A 27,327-nucleotide genomic window follows, 5' to 3' on the forward strand; every position below is an offset into this window, starting at 1 on the left:
CCGATCCATGTATCCATGGATCCGTAAAAATCATGCGGACGTCTGAATGGAGCCTTACAGGGGGGTGATCAATGACAGGGGGGTGATCAGGGAGTGTATATGGGTGATCACCCGCCTGTCATTGATCACCCCCCTGTAAGGCTCCATTCAGATGTCCGTATGCTTTTTGCGGATCTGATCCGTGGATCCGTAAAAATCATACGGACGTCTGAACGGAGCCTGACAGGGCGGTGATCAATGACAGGGGGGTGATCAGGGAGTTTATATGGGGTGATCAGGGGTTTATAAGGGGTTAATAAGTGACGGGGGGGGGGTGTAGTGTAGTGTGGTGTTTGGTGCGACTGTACTGACCTACCTGAGTCCTCTGGTGGTCGATCCTAACAAAAGGGACCACCAGAGGACCAGGTAGGAGGTATATTAGACGCTGTTATGAAAACAGCGTCTAATATACCTGTTAGGGGTTAAAAAATTCGGATCTCCAGCCTGCCAGCGAGCGATCGCCGCTGGCAGGCTGGAGATCCACTCGCTTACCTTCCGTTCCTGTGAGCGCGCGCGCCTGTGAGCGCGCGCGCCTGTGTGCGCGCGTTCACAGGAAATCTCGGCTCTCGCGGGAGGACGCGTATATGCGTCCACCCAGAAGAGCAGGACCGCCGGCAGGACGCAATCCTGCGTACGGCGGTCCTGAGGTGGTTAATCTGGTGCTGTGAGCGTGAGGTCAGTTGGCAGCCGGCCTTTGTAGGTGCTGGAGCTATGCTCCTTTTCTGGGTGTGCTATCTGCCCAGTGAGGGCCACCTAGTGGGACATCAATGTCTCCCCCATGTCTCCTCTTTGTATTTTACCCTACCTTCCCTATTCTTTGTATGGTGTGGGTTTTGTTTGGGATTTTGTTGTATGTCTGGTTATTGTTACATGTCTTGTCATTTGGTGTTTGTTGTCCAGCATGTTTGCTAGACATTTCCACTGTCTGTCTTAGCCTTCGGTGAGAGGTCCCCTGGGTTCCCAGGAGGGGAACCATAAGTCAGCAAGCAGGTCTGCCTGGGGCTGCCAGGCATCCTGTCCGCATGGGGGTCCAGCCAGTTATTGGTGTGCTGGATTCCTGTGTATGTTGTTTGTACTGTGTCCTGGTTGGTGTGTGGGTTCCAGTACATAGGCACAGGTTCCAGTCGTTGTTGCTGCGACAGGTAAGTGCTAGTGGTTCTGGTTCTTGCCTGACGATCCAGTTGCGTCTCACTGTCTCTCTCCCTTCCTTGCATCTAGGCAGGTTGAGACTTCTGTTCATCCGTGTCATGAAAGAACAGGTCGTGTCACTCCTGCTTCTATACCAGGGATTATGAGGGGGACTTAAGGTCCGAGGTTCCTGGGTATGAGCCGTCCTACCATCTGGGTCCGCTCATACGGTTAGGAGTCAGGGCGAGGATTAGGGTGGCATTAGGGGGTTTCCTGCTCCCTTTTCCCGATCCAGGCATAGTTGTCATCCCCCACTCTCCACTGTGACAAATATTTAATGAATAGATCCTAGATGGCTGCCTGGCTATAACCACCTCACCTTTTTTGGCCAGATTGCCATGTACATTTTTTATGACTACTAAGACATTATCTGCAAAAGCCATTATTCTAACTTCAGATTCCCTTAGGGGAATGGCTGAGAAGGTAGAACGTGGATTGGAGGTGCTAAAGTAAAGGATCAATAGCTGTGTTAAATAATAGTGGGCAAAGAAGACACCTCTTCCTGGTACCCCTAATGATATCAATGGGTAAGAGTTTTTACCATTGATAGTAATATTAGTGGATGTTTCTTTTTATATAGGCTATTGTTAATTTTAGTTAAATAGGGTAATAACTTTGACAAGTGCAAGAGTAATATTCTTTGGAATACCCATCATGACCTGCGGTATTGTTGTTATGGGACTTGGAAAGTGTGTATTAACCTCTTTTATTCTAATGTCACCTTCCAGAATTAATATGTGGTCATTTGTAAGTGAAGGGAGTCTAAGACCCAAAGAAGGCATGAGTTTTATTATAGCTGAATGAAGTCGCTCTATGAAAGTCTTCAAAGTAATCGGTTACACACATGTAGAAAAAATAGTTGGTACCCTTCCATTAAATAAAGAAAAATCTACAATGGTCACTGAAATAACTTGAAACTGGCAAAAGTAATGATACATTTAAAAAAAATGCTGAAAATCAACAAATGAAAATCAGAAATTGCCTTTGAATTATGGTTCAACAGAATTAGGGTTCACTAAGATTTTATAACTGAATAGGTCATCAGTATCCTCTGGATAGGTCATCAGTATATGAAGGTGGGGGTCCTACACCCAAGACTCTCAACGATCAGCTATTCGAGAAGGCATCAGCGCTCCTGTGAGCGTCACAGTCTTTTCTGTACTCACCAAGCTTGGTATCGTGCTCAGCCCCTTTCAGTTCTATGAGGCTGACCTGTGCCTAGGTCACATGACTGATAAACGTGACGTCACACCCGTGTTCTCAGTAGAGGGAGCAATTGCACACCTTGAAGCGTGCGCCTCTGGGTTTTTGTACTCCTAGATGCCATGGTCATGTTTGATCGTGGCATATGAGGGGTTAACTCTATGTGATTGACATTATTATCAATCACTTAGAACAGCAGGCATCCAGCGACTATGATCCCCACTTGCACGGGCACCAACTTTAAAGTCCCGTCCAGCACCGTACATGTTTGGGAAGGGGTTAAGCTAGAGAAATCTGCCCTCTGGGTCTGCATATGTATTATGAGTGATACATGTGCAACAAAATAGCTACACCTCTGCTTTTGGATTGCAGTAAGATAATATGGGGAAAAACATGGCCAGATCATTCGAAGTAACTGCTGACAATTATGTCATGTCTGTGGCCAGCTTTAACGATATGACCTGGATGACTAAATGTCACCATTTAGAAGTGCTGGTCTAACTGCCCTGGGCTTCCAATCAGTGTATAATATAGATGGATTCTACATTGCCCTGAATGTGGTACGTTTGGGCGCAAAAGAGCCAAGTCTGATAGTGTAGGTCCCGTCTATGGAAGCCACTTTGTCGCTGGTAGATGGACCCAACACAGTACAAATGTGCGCTAAAAAATTCTCATTTTCATATAAATAAAGCTGTGATGCAATTCAGATTTATTCATTTTTCCAGGGTTGGCATGCGTCTTTGTACATAGAGCAGTGTGCTGCTGCATATAGTGTTTGTTAAATCTTACCATAGACATGACTGTTTTGTCAGCAGTTCCCTCCAATGATTTGAATGTTTTGGGTTTTCTTCACAACATTTTTGTGATCTGCTATCTACTGAGACAGTTTCACTGTCCAGTGACCTCTCCCATGGAGGGATTGGAATTCAACCCCTCTGATCTCGTTGTTTTCCCTAACTCGTCATAGTAAATACTGGGAACCAGATAACTTTATGACCTGCCGATATCTATATGTGTGGTTAGCACTTATAAATCCCTGCTTATACTGGGAAATCTTTGGCACAGTCACAGGCAGTAGCTTTGACATATTTAGGAAATCATTCTTTATTGGATTGAAGTGAGGTATTTCAAAGATTAAAATTGAAAACTGTTACCTGGCCTAGGGCAACTTTTAAGCAGTTCTGTTAAATCTCTTATGCTAACTACTCCGAAGCGAGCATAAGACGGGGATGCATGCATAATCTTATAAAATTGAAATTGATTTTTTTATCTGGCACTGTGATTTTGGTGGACTATGCTTAGTATAAGCCTTCAATATCTGGTTGGTGACGGTCTGACTCCTGGCACGCTGGCCATTGATGTGTCTCCTTCATTGTTTAGCAGGCACAAAAAAATCATGCTTAACCCATTAAGGACCCGCACCATATGTAGCAAGGTCCGCCGGGTGCTGGGGCAGGAGATTGCGGGGGAATCGGGGCACCATGGCTGCTCTTAACGGCAGGCACCCATGCCGGGTAAGGGCAGCATGGTGTTTTTCCGCCTACCCCCGCAGCTCCAAGTGGTGCGATTGGACGGCCAATGAAGACAGGCACATCGTAACGCCAGAAGCAGAAGGAAGCTGCGCAGGGGGGGGGGGGGTATCCTCTGAGCTCAGGCAGGGGACTCCAGTGTTTGGCGTCTTCTTCCAGCTCTGCGATTGTCTGGAACAACGCTCCAACCAATAATAGCGCAATAGCTGCACAGGAAAGGGCTGAACCTCCATTCAAGCTGGTGACTGCATGCAGAGAGGTTCTGTGCTTCTCCATGCTTTTCCTGCTGAAAGAAGAACAACATTTGGAATTGCTGCACTGATTTATTTATTTTTTTCATTTGCAGCTGTTCCAGATCCCTAAACCACCCTCCATCCCTGTCCCTGTCCGTTCCCCCCACTTTTTCTGCATGCGAGCTGTGACCTCCAAGCGCTGATCAGTCCGTAAACCACTGTTCAGCACCTTGGCTCATATTTTGGGTGCAGAATTTTATTCTTTTCATCTGTGTATTTATTTATAAAAAAATTTAAGTAATAGAATCTTTTATATATAAGTAGATTTTTAGATAGTGTTCTTTTTTTTTTTTTGTATCTGCAGAAATTTTTTATACTACAGTGTCTGCACGGATGCACCAAACGTCAGCTTGCGTGCGTTCTGCAGCCCTGAGTACTATTTTTATTAAATTTTTGCTAGTCACTTTTCTGCTCAGTTTTCATTTTTTTTTTTCTTTTTGGGTTTAAAAAAATACATATAGTGTTAAATAGAAATCAATTTTAGGTAGTGTTAGTGCAGATTTTTGCACGCACAGATATCTGCTCAGTTTACTTATTCCCGTGTAGTTATATATGCGGGTCAGCATTTCCGAAGCCGGGCCGCACATTATTCGGCCCTATAGAAATGAATTAGTCCGTAATTCCATTCCGCAAAATGCGGAATGAATTGCGGACGTGTGAATGGACCCGAAGTAGGATCATTCGATTCTAAGGCCGAATGCACACGGCCGTGTTCCGCGGCCGAGAGCGGTCCGTGGTATGCCAGGCTGGATTCCTGTTCAGAGCAGGAGTGCACGGCGTCATTGATTGCTATGACGCCGTGCGCTTCATGCCGCCGCTGGACTACTGTAATAAACTCGTATAGTGTATTACTGTAGTCCAGCGGCAGCATGAAGCGCACGGCGTCATAGCAACCAATGACGCCGTGCGCTCCTGCTCTGAACAGGAATCCAGCCTGGCATACCACGGACCGCTCTCGGCCGCGGAACACGGCCGTGTGCATTCGGCCTTAAAATCGAATTATCCTACTTCGGGTCCATTCACACGTCCACAATTTGTTTCGCACTATAGAATAGGACATGTTCTATTTTTTTCAGGAACGGAATTCCGTGTTCGGGCAGCACATCGTGCTGTCCCATAGGAATGAATGGGTCTGCAATTCCGTTCCGCAAAATGCGGAACGGAATTGCGGACGTGTGAATGGAGCCTTAGGCCTCATGCACACGGCCATGTTCCGCGGCCGACAGCGGACCGTGGAAACCCGGCCGGGATTCCTCCTGACAGCATGAGCGCACGGCGTCATTGGTTGCTATGACACCGTGCGCTTCATGCAGCCGCTGCTGGACAGTAATACACTGGTATAGTGTATTACTGTACAACAGCGGCTACATAAAACGCACGGCATCATAGCAACCAATGACGCCGTGCGCTCATGCTGTCAGAAGGAATCCCGGATGGGTTTCCACGGTCCGCTCTCGGCCGTGGAACACGGCCGTGTGCATGAGGCCTTAGACTCAGTGTGCGACTCCCTGTACTGTGTGTGACTCAGTGCTTGTGCCTTAGCTCTGATTGGTAGCAGGACGGGGAGGGGAAGGGCTGGCTTCCACTCTAGGATCAGATTACACTCCTCCCTGATGCCAGCGTCTCTATTGCTATGCTATCTGACTGATCTGTTTCAAATGGATCAGTACAGTCAAATGAATCGACTCCTCCGGTTCAGTGAAATGAATCAATTCAAAAGAATGATTCGTTCATGAACCGGACATCACTACTTGCCCGCAGTAGGGCTAAGCTACTGAACAAACTACCTGCCCAGCGCTCGGAACTGCATGTCCCGGGCGTCGGGTGATACGATTTCCACGCCCCTGCGTTAAACAATATTTGAGTTCGGACATTTTCTACCAGAGTCCAATTTACAGTCAGACCATGACCTGGAAGCGATTTGAGTCAATTTGGAAATTCCTACACTACAACGACAATGCACAGTGCCCACCCCAAAATGACCCAACATTTGACCGTCTGTTCAAGGTTAGGCCTGTCATTGACCACTTTAACACCAAGTTTGCTGAGGTGTACAACCCAGATAAAAATGTCTGTGTAGATGAGTCCCTGTTACTTTTCAAAAGGAGGATTAGATTCCGCCAGTACCTGCCTAGAAAACGGGCAAGGTATTGCATAAAGATATACAAACTTTGTGAGAGTAGCCTCCTGGTACACCTACAAGTTCCGCATTTACGAAGGGAAAGATTCCCGGATAGAACCCCCAGAATGCCCCCCCATCCGAGGAGTTAGTGGAAGATCGTGTGGGACTTACTGCACCCACTGCTGGATAAGGGTTACCACCTCTATGTGGATAACTATTATACCAGCATACCCCTATTCATGTCCCTAACTGCCAGACGTACTGTGTTATCTACTAAAAAGTACCTTAGATGTATTCACTTACTGGTGTGACAGATGGTTACCTCATAATATACACACAAAGATGCCGCATGCTAATGAGCTGATTTGAGTACAGCGTGATGTCTTTGAGTCCAGCTTATATTTAATTCAGAGCTATAGCCACTCCCCTGCCCACCTGCTGCTGATTCATATGGAAAAAAAGATGTCATTCAGCAGCAGGTGGGCAGGGAGAGTCAGGAGCTTATAAATATTCATGACTCATCATTATCAGCTGGAGCTTTTCAATACAATATGTTGGCAGATTGACTGGGTCAATTAAAGAAAGTGACTCAGCATTTTGCTAAGAGAATCAGTCACTTATTTATGTTGCCCTTAGTTAGGACACCATAAAACCGGTGACAGGTTCCCTTTAAGTACAAGGACAAGAGGGACGTCCTTGTACTGGCCATCATTCACACTAACACCAGCTCCCCTGCTCCTGTACAAGGTACCGCAACCATTATCTCCAAACCAGTTTGTATCCTGGACTACAACAGGCACATGGAAGGGGTGGATATTTCAGATCAACTTCTGAAGCCCTACAGTGCTACACGAAAAACGAAAGTTGTGGTACAAAAAGCTGGCCATACACATTGTACACATGGCAATGTGCAACGTGTCTATGTGCTATTTCAATCTGCAGGCCACACAGGAACTTTCTTTCAGTTCCAAGAGGTGGTTATCAAGGCCCTAATTTTTCAAAGCCAGGCTGGGGAGGGTCCCAGTACTTCAGTAACTCATGGTGCCTGTGTTGTACCAGGGCAACATTTTCCAGGTCAAGTCCCCCAGACAGCAAGAAAGGGAAGGACCCAAAAAAGATGCAGGGTGTGTTCCAAAAGGGGGATAAGCGAAGATACCATTTACCACTGTGAAACCTGCCCTGAAAAACCTGGCCTGTGCGTGCAGGAGTGTTTTAAAATCTATTACTGATCCATGGAGTATTAATTTAATTTCATCCATAATGTACCCTGTAGTTTTCCAGATCCACTTTTCACCAACCACTGCATATTAATTTATGTTAGGTCAAAAGTGCCCTAAAATGTTCGTACGGGGGTGCTCTTTCCAAAATGGGGTCACTTATTGGGGTTTTGAATTTCTGGGGACCTTGGGAATCTTTTAAATGCAACATTGCACCTAAAATCAATGCCTTCCAATTCAGGTCAGCAAAATCCATATTTTGCTGTTTGACTCTAGAGTCATGCTGTGCGCCCATATTTTTTGAGCACATATGGGGTTTTTCCGTATTCGGGGGAAATGGGGAACAAAATGTGGGGTGCATTTTGTCCTGTTACCCTTTGGGAAAGTGAAAAATGTGGGTGTAAAGCAACTTTTTTGTGAAAAAAATTCTAATTCTAGGAAACATCTTTGAGGTCAAAGTGCTCACTACACACCTTGAAAGATTCCTTGAAGGGTGTAGTTTCCAAAATGGGTTCACTTTTTGGAGGTTTCCACTGTAGAGCCATCTCAGGGTGTCTTCATATGTGTCTTCAATTGCCTTTCCAGCTAAATCCGCTCTCCTAAAGCCATATGGTGCTCCTTCCACTCTGAAGCCTTCTGTGCTCCCATACATCAGTTTTTGAGCACATAATGGGGCGTTTCTGTAAACTCCAGATTCGGAGTAATAGATTTTGAGATTTGTTTGGCTGTTAACCATTGATGTGTTGCAGAAAAAATTGATAAAAATTTAAAATCTGCTAAAAAAAAAAGTGAAATTTTGAAATGTCATTCCCATTTTACTTTAATTCTCGTGGGGCACCTAAAGGGTTAACAAAGTTTTTAAAATCAGTTTTGAATAACTTGAGGGGTGTAGTTTCTAAAATGGGGTTAATTATGGGTGGTTTCTAATATGTGAGCCCCACAAAGTGACTTCATAACTGAACTGTTAGAAATGCTTCTAAACTTCTAAGCCTTCTAACGTCCCAAAATAATTAAATGCCATTTTCAAAATGATCGAAACATAAAGTAGACATATGGGGAATGGAAAGTAATAACTATTTTTGGAGGTATTACTGTCTATTATAAAAGTAGAGTAATTGGAATTTGCTAATTATTCAAAAACAATTGTAAATTTGGTATTTTTTTAATAAATAAAACTGAAATATTTTGACTCAATTTTACCACTGTCATGAAGTACAATATGTGACAAGAAAACAATCACAGAATGGCCTGGATAAGTAAAAGCATTTTAAAGTTATCACCACATAAAGTGACACATGTCAGATTTGCTAAAAATGGCCTGGTCGTTAAGGTGAAAAATGGCAGGGTCTTGAAGGGGTTAAGGTGCATTTACACCGCACCGATGAGCATACAGTTGTCAGGAAGGAAGCGTTCTGTCCTGACAATTGGCTGCTCCTCAATTTACATACAATGATCACCTCCACTGAATGAGGACGAGAGATGACTAACGCCATCGCTAGAAATGTATTGTTTCTGCGCAGCAGTGTCCTGTTTAGACTACATGATCCAAAAATGATGGTTGAGGTGTCGACACCTTAGATTATTTCACCCGATGAACAAGTGTTTTCCTAATTCACTAGGTGATCTGTGTCACATTTACACATGATGTGCGGCGCCTTTACACGGGCAGGTTATCAGGAATGAGCGGTCCTTCCCAGTAATCTGCCTGACAGTTGGGCAGTCTAAGTCTAAATGCAGCATTAGTTGTGGTTGTGCCCGATATTACAGCTCAGTGCCATTCGGTAATTTAATTTCATTATTTAATTTATATATTTTACTTGTTCCATGCAGGGCCGCAAGGCAAAGTAAAGGACCAACCACTTGTTTTCCACAGTAAAATCAAGTCATCTGGTTACAGCGCAGCACCCAGGTAACTAGATCTCAATTGTACACCATTAATAAATATATGCCTGTAGCACAGAAATGTAAAGTACTGACTCCCATACAGCCAGTAGAAATAAATCCTATTTTAGAAACTATAGACTTCATATGGGAAGAGCCAGAGCTTCAACAATAATGGTATAAGTTAAAATAATTGAGAGGCATCAAAGGTTATACCGAGTACAGTCCTTTATGACTAAATTGTAATTTGCCAGAATTTGCTCATTTTTGAGTATTTGATGCTTGGAGAAATATTAGTTACCTCACCACTGTTTTTACAAGGTATGATATTCTGGTGATACAGACAGGTGCAATGTTCAATACTGTAAGGCTACTTTCACACCGGGGTTTCTGGGTCCGCTTGTGAGATCCATTTCAGGGCTCTCACAAGCGGCCCAAAACTTATCAGTTCAGCCCCAATGCATTCTTAATGGATAAGGATCCGTTTAGAATGCATCAATTTGGCTGCGTTTGTCTCCGTTGAGTTTTTTAGACAGTCACTAAAACGCAGCTTGCAGTGTTTTGGTGACCGTCTGACTATGCGAGCCTAACGGATCCGTCTAGACTTACAATGTAAGTCAATGGGGACGGATCCGTTTTTCACTGACACAATATGGTACAATTGAAAACGGATCCGTCCCCTATTGACTTTAGATGTCAAGACAGATCCGTTTTGACTTAGACTTTTACTTTTTTTTTTATGAATAATGCACACGGGTCCGTTATTAAATGATCCAAGCGTTTGAATTATTGCTGCGTATCTTCCGTGCAGATACAAGACGGATCCGCACCAAACGCGAGTGTGAAAGTAGCCTAACATCTTTAGGGTATACATCATGGCCGATTTCCATTTTTATATAATCAGTTTTTTTTTTGCAGATGCCTAGAAATTGCTCTTATTTAATATGCATGACTGGGAGAGAGACATTGGGACCGTGGCTGATGAATAGTGGTCAATTCTGTCCCTAATGTTCTCATGGAGAATGTGGTAGACTCCTGCACTTGTAAATTTTTTAGAGTGTATAAAACTCCTCTTTTCCTTCCAACCAGAAATTAGAGTAGATGCTAAGTGTCTGAGGCGTTCTATGGAGCCAACTAACCTCAGTCATCCCCATCTATGAAGCAAGAATTTATAAATAAAATAAATGCAAAAAAAAAACCAAAAAAAAAACACTAATATATATATATATATATGTATATATATATACACATACACACACTGTATATACTGTGTGTGTGTGTATATACATATATATATATATATATATATATATATATACATATATATATATATATATATATATATATATATATGCAGAAATGGGACCGCACTCCAAGACTTGAAAAGAATAGATATCTTTATTCACCCATGTGAAAAAATAGCAGCAACGTTTCAGCTCACAACTGAGCCTTTCTCAAGCAAAGAAACACAAGCTTGTGCCTATCTTAGGCTACTTTCACACTAGCGTTCGATCGGATCCGTTCTGAACGGATCCGCTCATATTAATGCAGACGGAGGCTCCGTTCAGAACGGATCCGTCTGCATTAAATTGGCAAAAAAAAGCTAAGTGTGAAATTAAAAATGTAAGACTGGCACTCAGATATGTGGGTTCACACAAACAGTAGCAATTTATTACAGCAATATTAATATGCACTAAAAACACACATGAAGATAAAATAAAATACAATAATAAAATACGGTAATAAAATATAATTAAATCCTGTGCAAAAATCGCAGATGGTTTGCACACTGGTGCAGGCTGCACGTGATGTGCAGATATCTAATCTTCTAACAAATTTGGCTTATAGTAGCACAATACGTTATCGAGGTATGTGTCCAGGTATAGGACTGGAGAAGTTGAAATAAATGTCCGTTTCATACAATGACTCTGTGTGTCTTAGGTAATCCTCCCTGTATCAGGGATGGCGTGGCCGAACAATATAGTCCGATGCAGGACCTTGATTTGTTGGTCTGGTGTAGTGATTGTGTGTGGTTTTGATGGTAGGGCGTATGATGGTAATTTCCCCTATGATATCGGGGACGCCACTGAAATTTCCACTCACCATTCACTGCCGGCGTCTTCTTGCTTGGCGTCCTCGGCCTAGCCTTCCGCGTCACGTGGTACGTGTCTCGCGGGACTTGCTACTCACTGCCGGCGTCTTCCTGCTTAGCGTCCTCGACCGAGACTTCCGCGTCACGTGGTACGTGTCTCGCGGGATTTGCTGCTTAGTCTGGTCTTACGTGCCGATAACTTTGTACGGAGTGCTCCAAAGTTAAATTTGGTCCTTTAGTCCTGTGCACTAGGTCCGGATCTTTGTGTATGGGGGTGAACTCTGCCAGACACGTTTCAGGGACCTCTCTCCCCTTCCTCAGTGGCTCAACCCCCATTCAAATGTCACTTCCTTTTATAGTTCACCTGGCATTAATGAAAATCTGGACGAAAATCCGCTTTATTCAATTATCTGAATCATTATGCATTTTATATGCGGTTTTTAATAACTTACTGCGTCTTTTGTTCCCATCTGTTTGCGATTTCTCTATAATATTACTATCTCATCAGACTTTAAAATATGTGCTAAAAAATATATAAAATAATGTGACAATGTATATACACATATAAATATAGATATATATCCCTAATATCTATGTATATTTTGCAAATCACATTCAATACAACCATCTGCGATGTAAAATTGATTTAGTACAGAATTAATTTAATTACAGAATTATCCAAAATAATATATAATGTATAATGCTTTGAAAAGACAACCACATAAAAATATGTAAAATATAAAATCACTGCCAATAGAGGATACCCCAGAGACGGAGTATTCTACAATATTCCAAATGTCTTATTTCTAATTCTTGTTCTTATTCTTTCTGTTGTTATTGTAGAAAAAGAGGGTGGGCCCGCCTCCGAGGGGAAATCAGAGTGCCACTCAATGGCCAAACACCTGATCTCCCATTGGATGGAGGGCACACCCCCCATAATCTAGAGGAAACCAAAGATTTCTAGTTCTGCATTCAAGCCTGTGGGTAATAGACTTCCGAACTCGTATATAAATCGGGATTCTGCCCTGGACATTTTTTCAATGTGTTTCCCTCCTCTCCAGTGTGTCTCTATCTTTTCCAGGGCCATGAAGGTTAATCCCGTCGGATCTTGATTATGTGCCTCCTTAAAATGTTTTGAAAGCGAATGTTTCAGATACCCTTTTTTTATGTTGGACACATGTTCGGAGATCCTCACCTTCAAAGTCCTTTTGGTTCACATCTATAGAAACCATCCAGGCTCATCCAATTGTTGGCTCCTGATGTTTTCGTTGTTCTATTCTTAATAGATGGGGCCACTTTAATCCCCAAATTGGGAGCTCTTGTAAAGGTGATCTGAGGTCTCACCGGTACAAGGGTCCCCAATGTTTTGTCTTGTAATAGATGGTGCCAATGTTTTTTTATTATTTCTTTGATGTTTCTATATTGTGTGTTAAAAGGGAGTATAATCCTAAATTGAGGTTCCTGTTGAGTTTTTTGAACAACCTTATTTGTTAGGAGGGTATTCCTAGGTATCTTTTTCACTTTTTCCAGGGCATCCTCTAATATCAAGCTTGGGTATTGTTTTGTCATGAAATTCTTTTTCATAGCGGAGGCTTCTTTATCAAATTGCTCGTCTTCGGTACAGTTCCGTTTAAGTCTTCGGAACTGTCCGAATGGGACATTGAGTAGCCAACTAGGCAAATGACAGCTTGAATGCAAAATAAATGAATTTTTTGTGGATGGTTTCTGATATGTTTTACATATATATTTATTCTCTTCTTTCGTTATTGATAAATCAAGAAACTCCGTGTCCACAGAACCCACATTGGCAGTGAATACAAGATTAAAATCATTTCTATTTAGTGTAGTAATAAACGAATGTAAAACTTCCTCACTTCCTTTCCAAATTAAAATCACATCGTCTATATAACGAAGCCAGAGCACCAGGTCGCCCCCACGATGTGGATCAATAGCAGTTTGTTCCCACTGAGCCAGGAACAAATTTGCATAAGTGTGAAATTAGCCTGAGCGGATCCGTCCAGACTTTTACATTGAAAGTCAATGGGGGACGGATCCGCTTGAAGATTGAGCCATATTGTGGCATCTTCAAACGGATCCGTCCCCATTGACTTACATTGTAAGTCTGGACGGATCCGCACGGCCAGGCGGACACCCGAATGCTGCAAGCAGCGTTCAGGTGTCCGCCTGCTGAGCGGAGCGGAGGCTGAACGCCGCCAGACTGATGCAGTCTGAGCGGATCCGCATCCATTCAGACTGCATCAGGGCTGGACGGAAGCGTTCGGGGCCGCTCGTGAGCCCCTTCAAACGGAGCTCACGAGCGGACAGCCGAACGCTAGTGTGAAAGTACATAGCACTCTCAAAAATCAAGTGACCAGTGAACTTGCAGATCAAAAACATGTGACTACTTGTCATGTGAAAATAATTAACCTAATTAGGTCATGTGAACAATTACATATGCAAAGTATCCTACTATTGAATACACAGAGCTATGCCCATTAGTATTGCATCCAAACGCTTAACATTTGAATAGTGCATTTAACAAGGTGCATATGTGCATAAATACAGTGAATGAAAGCACAAAAAGGATAAATAGTATATCGATAATTAAAATCATACACCACGGAGACTAAGGAAGAAAAAAAGCGTTTGACTATGTCCGACAAAATCGCGTGTCCATGTGAATACTGGCCAAAAAAAAGCACTTTTAACTAATACTGCAAGTACCACATGATGTCAAAGACAGACCTCTGCCTCCAATATGCGCACGCAGCTCAGCTCCACTACATCGCTAGCAACCTAGCTTCATGATGTTACTGTGTAAGAGCTGATGCACGCGCATAATGTGACATTACTTAAAGGTATCGTCTGTTTCAGACAAGGCACTTATCATTGTGTCGACCTCACTGTCCGGGACAATCGGAAAGGGATCCAACCTCCCGGGTGGATCAACCCCTCCAAAATTGTGGTCAGGTAAGGGGGACACCACACGTGAATGTAGTGTACCCCGAACCATCTCACGGTTTCGGTCCATAGACAGTGTAATGGGGATCTCCCATATAAACCACTTAATAGCAGAGATTAATTTTGACACAGAGTGGATTTAATGTGTGTCTTCAGTAAATCTTGGTAGCGCCCAACTCAAGGGACACAATTGCACCCCTTAGTGACATAATTAATTTTAGCTTTAAGGACCAATAATATTTCCCCCCATTGTTCTAACAGTCATAACTTATATAGCAAGGGGTTTTGTTTGGGAAGGCAGGTATTTTCTTGCCAACATGGGTGGCTGGGCTGATTTCCAGCCAGGTGAGATCAAATACCGGACTGGAGTTTAAGTGCTGGTCCGGGTTTTGGCAGCACCTAGCTGTCCTTTAAAGGGTTTCTACCACTTAGGTGTCACATATTTAGCTGTCAGACACTAGCGATCCGCTAGTGTCTGCTCTGCCCAACCATCCTAATATAATTGCTTTTGGGGCGGTGGTTTGGCTAAAAAAACTACTTTTATTAATATGCTAATGAGCCTCTAGGTGCTATGGGGGCGTCATTAGCACCTAGAGGCTCCGTCTACCTTCAGAAACTGCCGCCGCCGAGCGTGTCCCTCCAGCCCGCCCATCTCCTCCTGAATGCGATCCTCGAATGTATTCTGCGCATGCGCAGTGAATGTCTGACCGCTTCCTTGCTCAGACATCTCCACTGCGCCTGCGCGATGACGCCATAGTGCTCCGAGGAACAGGCGCAGTGGAGATGTCTGAGCAGGGAAGCTGTCAGACATTTACTGCGCATGCGCCGAATACAGGCGCTCACAAGGAGGATTGCATTCAGGAGGAGATGGGCGGGCTGGAGGGACGCGCTGGGGGCGGCAGTTTCTAAAGGTAGACGGAGCCTCTCGGTGCTAATGACGCCCCCATAGCACCTAGAGGCTCATTAGCATATTAATAAAAGTAGTTTTTTTAGCCAAACCACCGCCCCAAAAGCAATTATATTAGGATGGTTGGGCAGAGCAGACACTAGCGGATCGCTAGTGTCTGACAGCTAAATATGTGACACCTAAGTGGTAGAAACCCTTTAAATAGGCAGCAGGGCTTAGAATCTGAGTCTCTGTCTTGGGATCTGAAGCATGGTGCTGTGCTGGAAGGGTCAGAGCCGCATGAGGGTTGCACGCTGGGAAACAGGCCCCTAATGCCTGCTGTTGACTGCCAGGGATAAAACAGCTAGCAAGGTGACAAGTCTGTTCTATGGACTTTTTATTGTGTGAATTAACACCAAGACTGTTATGAGTTGTTTTTCTTTTGCCTTTTGTGTGAATAAACACTGACATTTTGATTTACTTGTTTTGCCTCTATACTGCGTCTGCTTACCCTGCCTACCTAAGTAACTTTTACTATTTAATTTTTAGTGGGAAAGATAAAAAAACATTAATTATGTGAGTCCGTACAATGATGATAATGTCACATTTCTATATACAGTACAGACCAAAAGTTTGGACACCCCTTCTCGTTCAAGAGTTTTCTTTATTTTCATGACTATGAAAATTGTAGATTCACACTGAAGGCATCAAAACTATGAATTAACACATGTGGAATTATATACATAACAAAAAAGTGTGAAACAACTGAAAATATGTAATATTCTAGGTTCTTCAAAGTAGCCACCTTTTGCTTTGTTTACTGCTTTGCACACTCTTGGCATTCTCTTGATGAGTTTCAAGAGGTAGTCACCTGAAATGGTCTTCCAACAGTCTTGAAGGAGTTCCCAGAGATGCTTAGCACTTGTTGGCCTTTTTGCCTTCACTCTGCAGTCCAGCTCACTCCAAACCATCTCGATTGGGTTCAGGTCCGGTGACTGTGGAGGCCAGGTCATCTGGCGCAGCATCCCATCACTCTCCTTCATGGTCAAATAGCCCTTACACAGCCTGGAGGTGTGTTTGGGGCCATTGTCCTGTTGAAAAATAAATGATGGTCCAACTAAACGCATACCGGATGGAATAGCATGCCGCTGCAAAATGCTGTGGTAGCCATGCTGGTTCAGTATGCCTTCAATTTTGAATAAATCCCCAACAGTGTCACCAGCAAAGCACCCCATACCATCACACCTCCTCCTCCATGCTTCATGGTGGAACCAGGCATGTAGAGTCCATCCGTTCACCTTTTCTGCGTTGCACAAAGACACGGTGGTTGGAACCAAAGATCTCAAATTTGGACTTATCAGACCAAAGCACAGATTTCCACTGGTCTAATGTCCATTCCTTGTGTTCTTTAGCCCAAACAATTCTCTTCTGCTTGTTGCCTGTCCTTAGCAGTGGTTTCCTAGCAGATATTCTACCATGAAGGCCTGATTCACACAGTCTCCTCTTAACAGTTGTTCTAGAGATGTGTCTGCTGCTAGAACTCTGTGTGGCATTGACCTGGTCTCTAACCTGAGCTGCTGTTAACCTGCGATTTCTGAGGCTAGTGACTCGGATGAACTTATCCTCCGCAGCAGACGTGACTCTTGGTCTTCCTTTCCTGGGGCGGTCCGCATGTGAGCCAGTTTCTTTGTAGCGCTTGATGGTTTTTGTGACTGCACTTGGGGACACTTTCAAAGTTTTCCCAATTTTTCGGACTGACTGACCTTCATTTCTTAAAGTAATGATGGACACTCGTTTTTCTTTACTTAGCTGCTTTTTTCTTGCCATAATACAAATTCTAACAGTCTATTCAGTAGGACTATCAGCTGTGTATCCACCTGACTTCTCCACAACGCAACTGATGGTCCCAACCCCATTTATAAGGCAAGAAATCCCACTTATTAAACCTGACAGGGCACACCTGTGAAGTGAAGACCATTTCAGGTGACTACCTCTTGAAGCCCATCAAGAGAATGCCAAGAGTGTGCAAAGCAGTACTCAAAGCAAAAGGTGGCTACTTTGAAGAACCTAGAATATGACATATTTTCAGTTGTTTCATACTTTTTTGATAAGTATATAATTCCACATGTGTTAATTCATAGTTTTGATGCCTTCAGTGTGAATCTACAATTTTCATAGTCATGAAAATAAAGAAAACTCTTTGAATGAGAAGGTGTGTCCAAACTTTTGGTCTGTACTGTATTTTTATTATTTTTTTCACTCTTACCTTTAGCTGCTACCATTCAGGATATATCAGCAGCTAACCCAGCCCTCCCCCTGCCAGAGCTCAGCTCGGACAGAACAGTTAAGTACATTTTCCCAGCCTGAGCTCGGACAGAACAGTAAGTTGGTTAAGCTGGCTGGCTTTAGATGTGATAATTTCAACTGAAGCTAACAATATTTGTCCCTCCTTTCTATGTGCCTCCTTTTTTTGTGAAAAATGAACTTTTATTTTATGCAAATGAGCCTCTAAGAGCACTGGGGATGTTTTCCCTACTCCTGCAGGCTCTTTTCTCCCCCTTGATGAAGGTGCAGCGAGAGGAGGGAGAACTGAGTCTCTAGGAGTAGGGCAACACCCCCTTTGCTTCTAGAGGCTCATTTGCATAAAATAAAAGTTCATTTTTTACGAAAAAGGAGGCACATAGAAAGAATTGACAACGACTGTTAGCTTCAGCTGATATTAGCACATGCCTAAAGTCATCCAGGTTTACTACCTAATTGTTCTGCCTGAGCTCAGCTCAGGTTTCCTTAACCTTTTTAAATGGTCCCTCAGTGGTTCAGTAGACTACACAATCATGGGGAAGACTGCTGACTTGACAGTTGTCCAGTGATTTCCTTCAATGATTTTGAGCCAAAACCAGGTGCGGCTCTAAACAAACAATATGTGCAGATCTTTCCCTTATCCCTTATGTCTGTGAAGGCTCCATTCCTGGTTATGGTTCACAATCACTGATGGAAATCACTGACAAGACACTGATGTGTGACTAAGGCTACATGCACATGACTGTATGTGTTTTGCGGATCTGCAAAAAAAAAAAAAAACTAACAAAAACGGACGACATCCGTATGCATCCGTTTCTTTTTTTATGCGGATCCATTGTAACAATGCCTAAAACGGACAAGAATAGGACATGTTCCATTTTTTGAGGCTACAGAACAGGACTTAGGCCTCTTTCACACTTGCGTTGTCTGAATCCGGCGTGTACTCCACTTGCCGGAATTACACGCCGGATCCGGAAAAACGCAAGTGAACTGAAAGCAGTTGAAGACGGATCCGTCTTCAAAATGCTTTCAGTGTTACTATGGCAGCCAGCACGCTATAAAAGTCCTGGTTGCCATAGTAGGAGCGGGGAGCGGTATACTTACAGTCCGTGCAGCTCCCGGGGCGCTCCAGAATGACGTCAGAGCGCCCCATGCGCATGGATGACGTGCCATGCGATCACGTGATCCATGCGCTTGGGGCGCCCTGACGTCACTCTGAAGCGCCCCGGGAGCCGCACGGACGGTAAGTATGCTGCTCCCCACTACACTTTACCATGGCTGCCAGGACTTTAGCGTCCCGGCAGCCATGGTAACCATTCAGAAAAAGCTAAACGTCGGATCCGGCAATGCGCCGAAACGACGTTTAGCTTAAGGCCGGATCCGGATTAATGCCTTTCAATGGGCATTCATTCCGGATCCGGTCTTGCGGCAAGTCTTCAGGATTTTTGGCCGGAGCAAAAAGCGCAGCATGCTGCAGTATTTTCTCTGGCCAAAAAACGTTTCGGTCCGGAACTGAAGACATCCTGATGCATCCTGAACGTATTTCTCTCCATTCAGAATGCATTAGGATAAAACTCATCAGGATTCTTCCGGCATAGAGCCCCGACGACAGAACTCTATGCCGGAAGAAAAGAACGCAGGTGTGAAAGAGCCCATACTGATGCAGACAGCACATGGTGTGCTGTCCGCATTTTTTGCAGCCCCATTGAAATGAATGGGTCCGCATGCTATTTGCAAAAAAAACGGAAGGGACACGGAAACAAAATACGTTCTTGTGCATGTAGCCTTAATATAAAAGGGGACAGAACCAACCAATACTTAAAAATACCCTCACAACACAGAAATAAATGCTTGAAATAGATGACTCTGTGTGTAAAAAGTTTCACTTTTTGAATTGAATTGCTGAAATAAATTAACTTTTTAATGATATTCTAATTTATTGAGATGTACCTGTATATTTTTTTTTTTCTTCAAATTTATTTTTATACATTTTCACAAGATACAGTAAAATATGTATTAACATGTGACTATAACTCTGTTACTTTGTTAAATATATTCCAATTTTTTATCTTTGGGTAGTATACAGTAAAAAAAATAACAAAATAAATTTTCCTGTACATATGACTGTTGCTAACAAAGCAGTTGTCCTGCATTTGTGTCATTTTTAGATTAAGACATGACATCCACTGTACATGTATGCCGGCGGTCTAGAAGGGGTTAATGTAATGCCCTTTTTTTAAAAAAAATGTACATATGGAGGAAGAATAGACAGATGTGGCCTTCTGCACAATAAACTGTCTTATAGTTATTTTGTAGAGTTATATATATATATATATATATATATATATATATATATATATATATAGTGATCAAATTCTGGTATTAATTGTCAGAGAATTATATTAAAAGAAATAATGAATCATGAAATTTAACTGAAAAAATGCACTCCAAAAAGCCTCTCCCAAAATATTTCCCTACTACTCGGAAAGACCATAAATTAAACTGAAAATAAATTGACTAAATTAAAAAGACACCAATCCCTTCCTGTTGTTCCCTAAAAGTTAAATTAAATTAATAACTACTGACAGCAACAACACAAACTAAACAGTAAATGTGAGTAAATTGTCTCTCAAAGCCCAACCAACTCCTCTTTTTGGTGTTTCCTAAATTACAGTAACCCTAGCCGCAGGCAGCCCAGTAATGGACAACACAAACTAAACAGAAAACATGGATGAATTAAAGGGGTTCTCACTTCAGTAAATGGCATTTATCATGTAGAGAAAGTTAATGCAAGGCACTTACTAATATATTGTAATTGTCCATATTGTCTCCTTTGCTGGCTGGATTCCTTTTTCTATCACATTATAGACTGCCCGTTTCCATGGTTACGACCACCCTGCAGTCTGTCAGTGGTGGTCATGCTTGCATACTATAGGAAAATCCACTAGCCCATGTACACACTCATGGCCCGGCTGCCAGATGTGCCATCGCTTTTTCCTATAGTGTGCAAGCACGACCACCACTGATGGAGTGCAGTGTGGTTGTAACCATAGAAACGAACAGTGTATAATTTGATGGAAAAATGAATCCAGCCAGCAAAGGAGGCAATATGGACAATCAGAATACATTAGTAAGTGGCTTGTATTAACTTTCTCTACATGATAAGTGCAACTTACTGAAGTGAGTAATCTCACAGAACAACTATCCAGGGTAATTTCTGTCTCTTTCAATTAAAGTAAGTTCACTGCCTAATAGGACGGTTAAAATGAAAATAACAAAACCTTTATTAAAGGTGATTATATAAAATAAAGCTAATCCCTCTTTATATTCAGAGATAGGCAGAAGGGATCAAAGGTCAGGGGAACAGTATATGTTCAGTTGTCCCCCAGACTTACACCGCAGATGTAATTCACACTGTTTATAGTTCTAGAAAGGGGATAAGCGAACACTCACACTATGGCGTCAAATAGAATTGATTTATTTATAAAACAATAGTGAATATAGATATAAGGTGTTGAAATAGATTAAAATGGTAGCAGCCTGGATAATAACAATCGCAGCGTTAAATGATAGCAGCAATAGGAGGTCACATTAATACTCCTGGTATAATTATACCAATGAATGTAAATCAAATAGGCTAATAAATATAACAAGTAAAATGAAACAAGTGGTAAGAGAGTGAAAAAATTGTGAATAAAAAAAAAATGGATATACAGTTTTCTTAGTAATAAATGTCAACAATAATCCTGGTCACACATGATTAATGTAAAGAAATCTCAAGAGATATAATAGGTTTTGGTCCACTTGCAAATATTTAGTGTCCAGTGTGTTGGTTATTCGTGTTGAGGTATATGGTCGCAGAGATGGCGGTTGCGTCTTAATATTCCAAATTGCTATATTTGAATTGCGATATTAGTCTTTTTTATAAAGAGTTAATAATGTTATTCATTTGGATTATAGACCTGTAGGTATAGTATGTCTTACCTCCTGTATATTTCAGAATAGGCTGTTATCGAGTTGACTCGGGGGCGAGTGATGCGAGTGGCGCTGTGGCGTCTCACTTCGATTGTCTCCAACTGGCTGCACCCGAGTATGACAACTTAATGTCAATGATATGGGACTGTACTTTACCTCCACAATTGATCATGACTCCTTTACATCACATTCCTTTATCTAAATATCACTAGGGGGAATGATAGACACTTCATAACAAGGGTCTTTAGAAAACCAACAGCCACAAATAATCTACTACAGTGGCAGAGTTGGCATCCTTGGGCCTTAAGTAAAGGTATTCCCAAAGTACAATATTTGAAAGTAAGACGCAACTGCTCACACAGCCTGGATTTCAAAAATGCGTCGCACGATCTAAGATTAAAATTCATATCAAGAGGATATCCGCACGTCGTCCTGAATGATGCCTATCACCATGCCCGGTGCTGTGATAGGAAAGACCTACTGGTCCCTAAAATGAAGGACAATAAAGATATATCATTAGAATTATTGGGATGTTCGACACTGGCCATCAAGAGGTGAGAAAAAATCTCAATCGACACTGGAGCATCCTGAAGATGGATCCAGATATTGGAAATTCAGTAAAGGACTCCCCCTCAATAACATTTCGGGGAGGTCATAATTTAAAGGACAGGCTGGTTCATAGCTTTTTGAAATCCACACGACCTCACACATGGCTTTCCACTGATATCAGGGAATTTTAGATGCAGTGGGTGTATTGCATGCAATTCGATGAAAGTCAGCAAGACATTCACCAGCACTGTCACCACAAGAACATTTGAAATCAGGGCCTTTATAAAATGCAGGACTGATTTATCTCATCACTTGCACCTGCGGCCTTCAATATGTTGGAAAAATTATCCGGGAGTTTAGACGACGTATTGGAGAACACCTGGGGGATATCCGTAATAAGAGACATCCTGATTGCCAGACATGTCATCGACTCACATGCAGTGGTCTCTAAGCTGCTCAGCTTCCAAGGAATAGAACAAATCTGTCAGTCACCCATAGGTGGTGACATAGACAATAGGCTTTTGAGGAAGGAATTAGAATGGGTCTTTCGCCTATTAAATTAACCTTTTATTAGTCATTCTGGGGACCACATTATATCACCATGATTTTTCTGGGGACCATATCATATCACCCTGTGATCATATTATGGGTGACTGTAGGTAATACTATGCTGACAGGTATCAATCACCTGATCTGCTATTATCCTCCCCTACTGCAGTATGATTTAGCCCTTGATAACCTACTAGAAAATACCTCATCTATAGTCTAATTTAAAATCCCCTGTTATTCAATGTGTCTAACCCTTTGTCAAACCCTCACCCTTTTACTGACATGAATAGGCAGCCTAAGGATCCCCTAAAGCCACGAGCGGGAGCGCATCTCTTCATACATGGGCGGCACAAGACAGCTTCCCTGCTTGTCCAGCTGGGTTTTAATCACTGTGGGGGGATAAACCAGCCCTCAGTGCACAGTCCAAATCTGACATGTGTCACTTTATGTGGTGATAACTTTAACCTCTTAAGGCGTGCAGGTACGCCCTTGTGTCCTGGTACTTAAGGACACAGGGCATACATGTACGCCCTGTATATTTTCGATCACTGCCATGCGGCTATCCCGTAGTTTCTAAAATGGGGTCACTTTTATGGAGTTTCTACTCTAGGGGTGCATCGGGGGGCTTCAAATGGGACATGGTGTCAAAAAAAACAGCCCAGCAAAATCTGCAAACGCCATATGTTTTTTGGAGGGCGAATAATTTTAAGTTGCCATGTCATATTTGAAGAACCCCTGATGCACCCCTAGAGTAGAAACTCCAAAAAAGTGAGCCCATTTTGGAAACTACAAGATAAGGTGTCAGTTTTGTTGATACTGTTTTAGGATATATATGATTTTTGGTTGCTCTATATTACATTTTTTGTGAAGTAAGGTAAAAAATTGCTGATTTGGCAGTTTTTATTTTTAGTTTTTTACAGCGTTCATCTGACAGGTTAGATCATGTGCAATTTTTAGAGCAGTTTGTTACGGACGCGACAATACCAAATATGACTTCTTTTTTGGTTGTTTGTTTCAGTTTTACCTAATTCTCCATATTCTGAAAGCCATAGCTTTTTTAATTTTTTGGGTGACTGCCTTATTTCGGGGCTAATTTTTTCGGTATGAGATGATGGTTTGATTGGTACTTATTTAGGGTGTGACTTTTTGATCGCTTGGTATTACACTTTTTGTTATGTTAGGTGACAAAAAATAGCTTTTTTTTTTTACACCGTTTTTATTTTTTATGGTGTTCACCTGAGAAGTTAGTTCACATGATAGTTTTATACAGCAGGTCGTTACGGACGTGGCCATACTTAATATGTATACTTTTTTTTTTATTATTTAAGTTTTACACAATAAAAGCATCTTTGAAACAAAAATAAAATCATGTTTTAGTGTCTCCATATTCTGAGAGCCAAAGTTTTATTTTTATTTTTTAGCCCAATTGTTTCATATAGGGCTTATTTTTTGCGGGATGAAGTGATGGTTTGATTGGTACTATTTTGGGGGGCATACTCCTTTTTGATCGCTTGGTATCGTACTTTTTGTGATGTCAGATGACAAAAAAATGTATTGTTTTAGCACAGTTTTTATTTAATTTTTTCTATGGCGTTCAGGTGAAGGGGGGGGTCATGTAATATTTTCATAGAGGCAGTCGTTTCGGACGCGGCAATACCCAATATGTATGATTTTCTCTTTTTTTTCATTTTACAATTTTATGTTTTATTTTTGTAAATTAATTTTTTTACTTGAAACTAATTTTTTTTTTTTATTATGAAAAACACTTTTTTTTCTTACTTTTTTTTGTCCCACTCTGGTCCCACCCCAACTTTTGGGGTCTGGTCCCCTCTGCAATGTATTACAATACAGCCTGTATTGTAATACATTGCATGTCAGCTTGTATGCTGACAGCCTGCCTGTGAGAGCCAGCCTAAGGGCTGGTTCTCACAGGCTTCCGTAGAAGGCAAGCTCTAAAGCCTATGGAAGGCATTGGGCTTGCCTTCTCTGTCATCAGGTCCCCACCACTGCAGCGTGGCGACCCCATGGAGATGCGGAGGGCACCCGTACCCTCTGCAAACACTCTGCATGCTGTGGTCAAAACTGGGGGTTAATAGGCCCGCATAAGTGTCTTCACCGATGCCAGTGTATGCAGCAGGGGCCTGGTTGTCTGTGACTGCCAGGTCCATGCCGCTGATCACAAACCAATGAGCTGGTCCTTAAGTGACGTCCACCAGCGTCATACATGTACGGCGGAGGTTCTTAAGGGGTTAAACACCCTGTTTGATGCAGTATCGCTTATCACAGCCCTGCTTGAGAGAGTGAACCCTTACATATGGTGGAGGATGCAGGCAGTGTCCATGCAAAAAGGGCACATTGATTGCTGCTAGGGGCAACGGCATGACAAGAAGAGTAGATGCTGCTACTCCAGACACTGTAGCTATCTTGCATGCAACTGAGTTTGACATTTAAAGGGCCGGAAGCTCAATGTCTTGATAAAGCTGCTGCTTCGTTACTGTGTTGGAGTTAAAGGGCCGGAAGCCTGGTTGTCCGGTGAAGCTGCTACTCTTGCTAATCTGGACACTTCTGTTGTGTTGCAAGGAAAACTTGCTGAAATTTAAAGGGCCAGAAGTCCAAGTTGCAAACAGGACTGTCTGTTACCAGGGGTATCATGGAGGAATATGTCGGTTGTGGCAGATACAGTTGTGTTCAAAATTATTCAACCCCCAATGCTGTAAAGGGTTTTAGGGAATTTAGTGTATATTTGTAATTGTGTTCAGAATGAAATCTTACAAGGACTTTTTAAAGAACCAAATGCAACTAAAATGACATCAATTGTTTTTGTAATACAGTATTAAATGTTTTTTTTTGTGATTTCAAGTGTTTTCGATCAGGTATTGAAAACACCTGTGGATGTCAAGTAGCAGCAATCAAGCATAATAAGCACCTATTAGGCAGATTTAAAAGGACTGTGATACTCAGCTCCTTCTAGACATTTACTGGTGTGTTTACAAACATGGTGAAGTCAAGAGAATGGTCCAGGAAGACAAGAGAAGAGGTGATTTCTCTTCACAGGAAGGGCAATGGCTATAAGAAGATTGCAAAGATGTTAAGCATACCAAGAGACACCATAGGAAGCATCATTCGCAAATTCAAGGCAAAGGGCACTGTTGAAATGCTACCTGGTCGTGGCAGAAAGAAGATGCTGACTTCGACTGCTGTGCGCTACCTGAAGCGCAAAGTGGAAAAAAGTCCCCGTGTGACTGCTGAGGAACTGAAAAAAGATTTGTCAGATGTGGGTACTGAAGTTTCAGCTCAGACAATAAGGCGCACACTGCGTAATGAAGGCCTCCATGCCAGAACTCCCAGGCGCACCCCCTTGCTGTCTCCAAAGAATAAGAAGAGTCGACTGCAGTATGCCAAAAGTCATGTGGACAAACCACAAAAGTTTTGGGATAGTGTTCTGTGGGCTGATGAAACAAAATTAGAACTGTTTGGGCCCATGGATCAACGCTATGTTTGGAGGAGGAAGAACAAGGCCTATGAATAAAAGAACACCTTGCCTACTGTGAAGCATATTGGGGGGTCAATCATGCTTTGGGGCTTTTTTGCTTCTACAGGTACAGGGAAGCTTCAGCGTGTGCAAGGTACCATGAATTCTCTTCAGTACCAGGATGAAAATGTGATGCAGTCCGTCACGAACCTGAGGCTTGGGAGACGTTGGACCTTTCAACAGGACAATGATCCCAAGCATACCTCCAAGTCCACTAGAGCATGGTTGCAGATTAAAGGCTGGAACATTTTGAAGTGGCCATCGCAGTCACCAGACTTAAATCCGATTGAGAACCTCTGGTGGGACTTAAAGAAAGCAGTTGCAGCGCGCAAGACTAAGAATAATGGGCGAAGATACCCGTAGATCGCTGCAAGACACTTGTGTCAAGCTATGCTTCACGTTTAAAAGCTGTTATAACTGGAAAAGGATGTTGTACTAAGTACTAAGATTGAATGTCACTTGGGGGTTGAATAAAACTGATAATGATGTGAGCACAGAAAAGACATTTGTGGTTATTTCATTATAAATGTTATGTTATATTTGTCTGACTTACAAGTGCCTCTTTGATTTAATTGTAAACAAGATGACTGAAATTATCAAAATCAATGTCAAACTGGCCAAAACACTCAATTTCAGTGGGGGTTGAATAATTTTGAACACAACTGTAAAACGTCAGGAAAACCTGGCCAAAAAGGTGGGTTGTACCCAAAGTGAAATGGTGTGGTTTGATGCAGGGAGGGAGGCTTTCGTGGCACAACTGCACTTGGCCCTGAAGAGAAAGTCTTCAACTCTGAGTGGACACTTTGTAAAGTTCCAAGGTGTTGGTGATGTACCTGGAGTTCCGTTGGGCAACCAACGGGAGCAAAGTGAGATGGAGAGAGGTTCGGCTCTCAGGAGTTCATTTGTTCCCTGCCAATGTGTACAGAGTCTTAGAGAGGATGCGCGGAGTTGCCATAATCACTACCAACCACTACAGCATGCAGCTGTCCAGCAACAGAGAGAGCGCTGCC

The 27,327-nt window shown here is 42.5% G+C and overlaps 1 protein-coding gene across 3 annotated transcripts in view; it reads left to right on the forward strand.

Annotated features, from left to right (window-relative positions):
• WDR27 (WD repeat domain 27) overlaps nt 1-27,327 on the forward strand; it is a 679,631-nt gene that overhangs the window by 238,195 nt on the left and 414,109 nt on the right. For all 3 annotated transcript variants that reach the window (XM_044290035.1, XM_044290036.1, XM_044290037.1), the window contains one exon: nt 9,422-9,500. In XM_044290035.1, coding sequence (XP_044145970.1) covers nt 9,422-9,500 — 79 coding nt within the window. The remainder of the gene's footprint in view (nt 1-9,421; nt 9,501-27,327) is intronic.

The sequence above is a fragment of the Bufo gargarizans genome, chromosome 4 (genome assembly GCF_014858855.1).
Source record: "Bufo gargarizans isolate SCDJY-AF-19 chromosome 4, ASM1485885v1, whole genome shotgun sequence".
Lineage (NCBI taxonomy): Eukaryota > Metazoa > Chordata > Amphibia > Anura > Bufonidae > Bufo > Bufo gargarizans.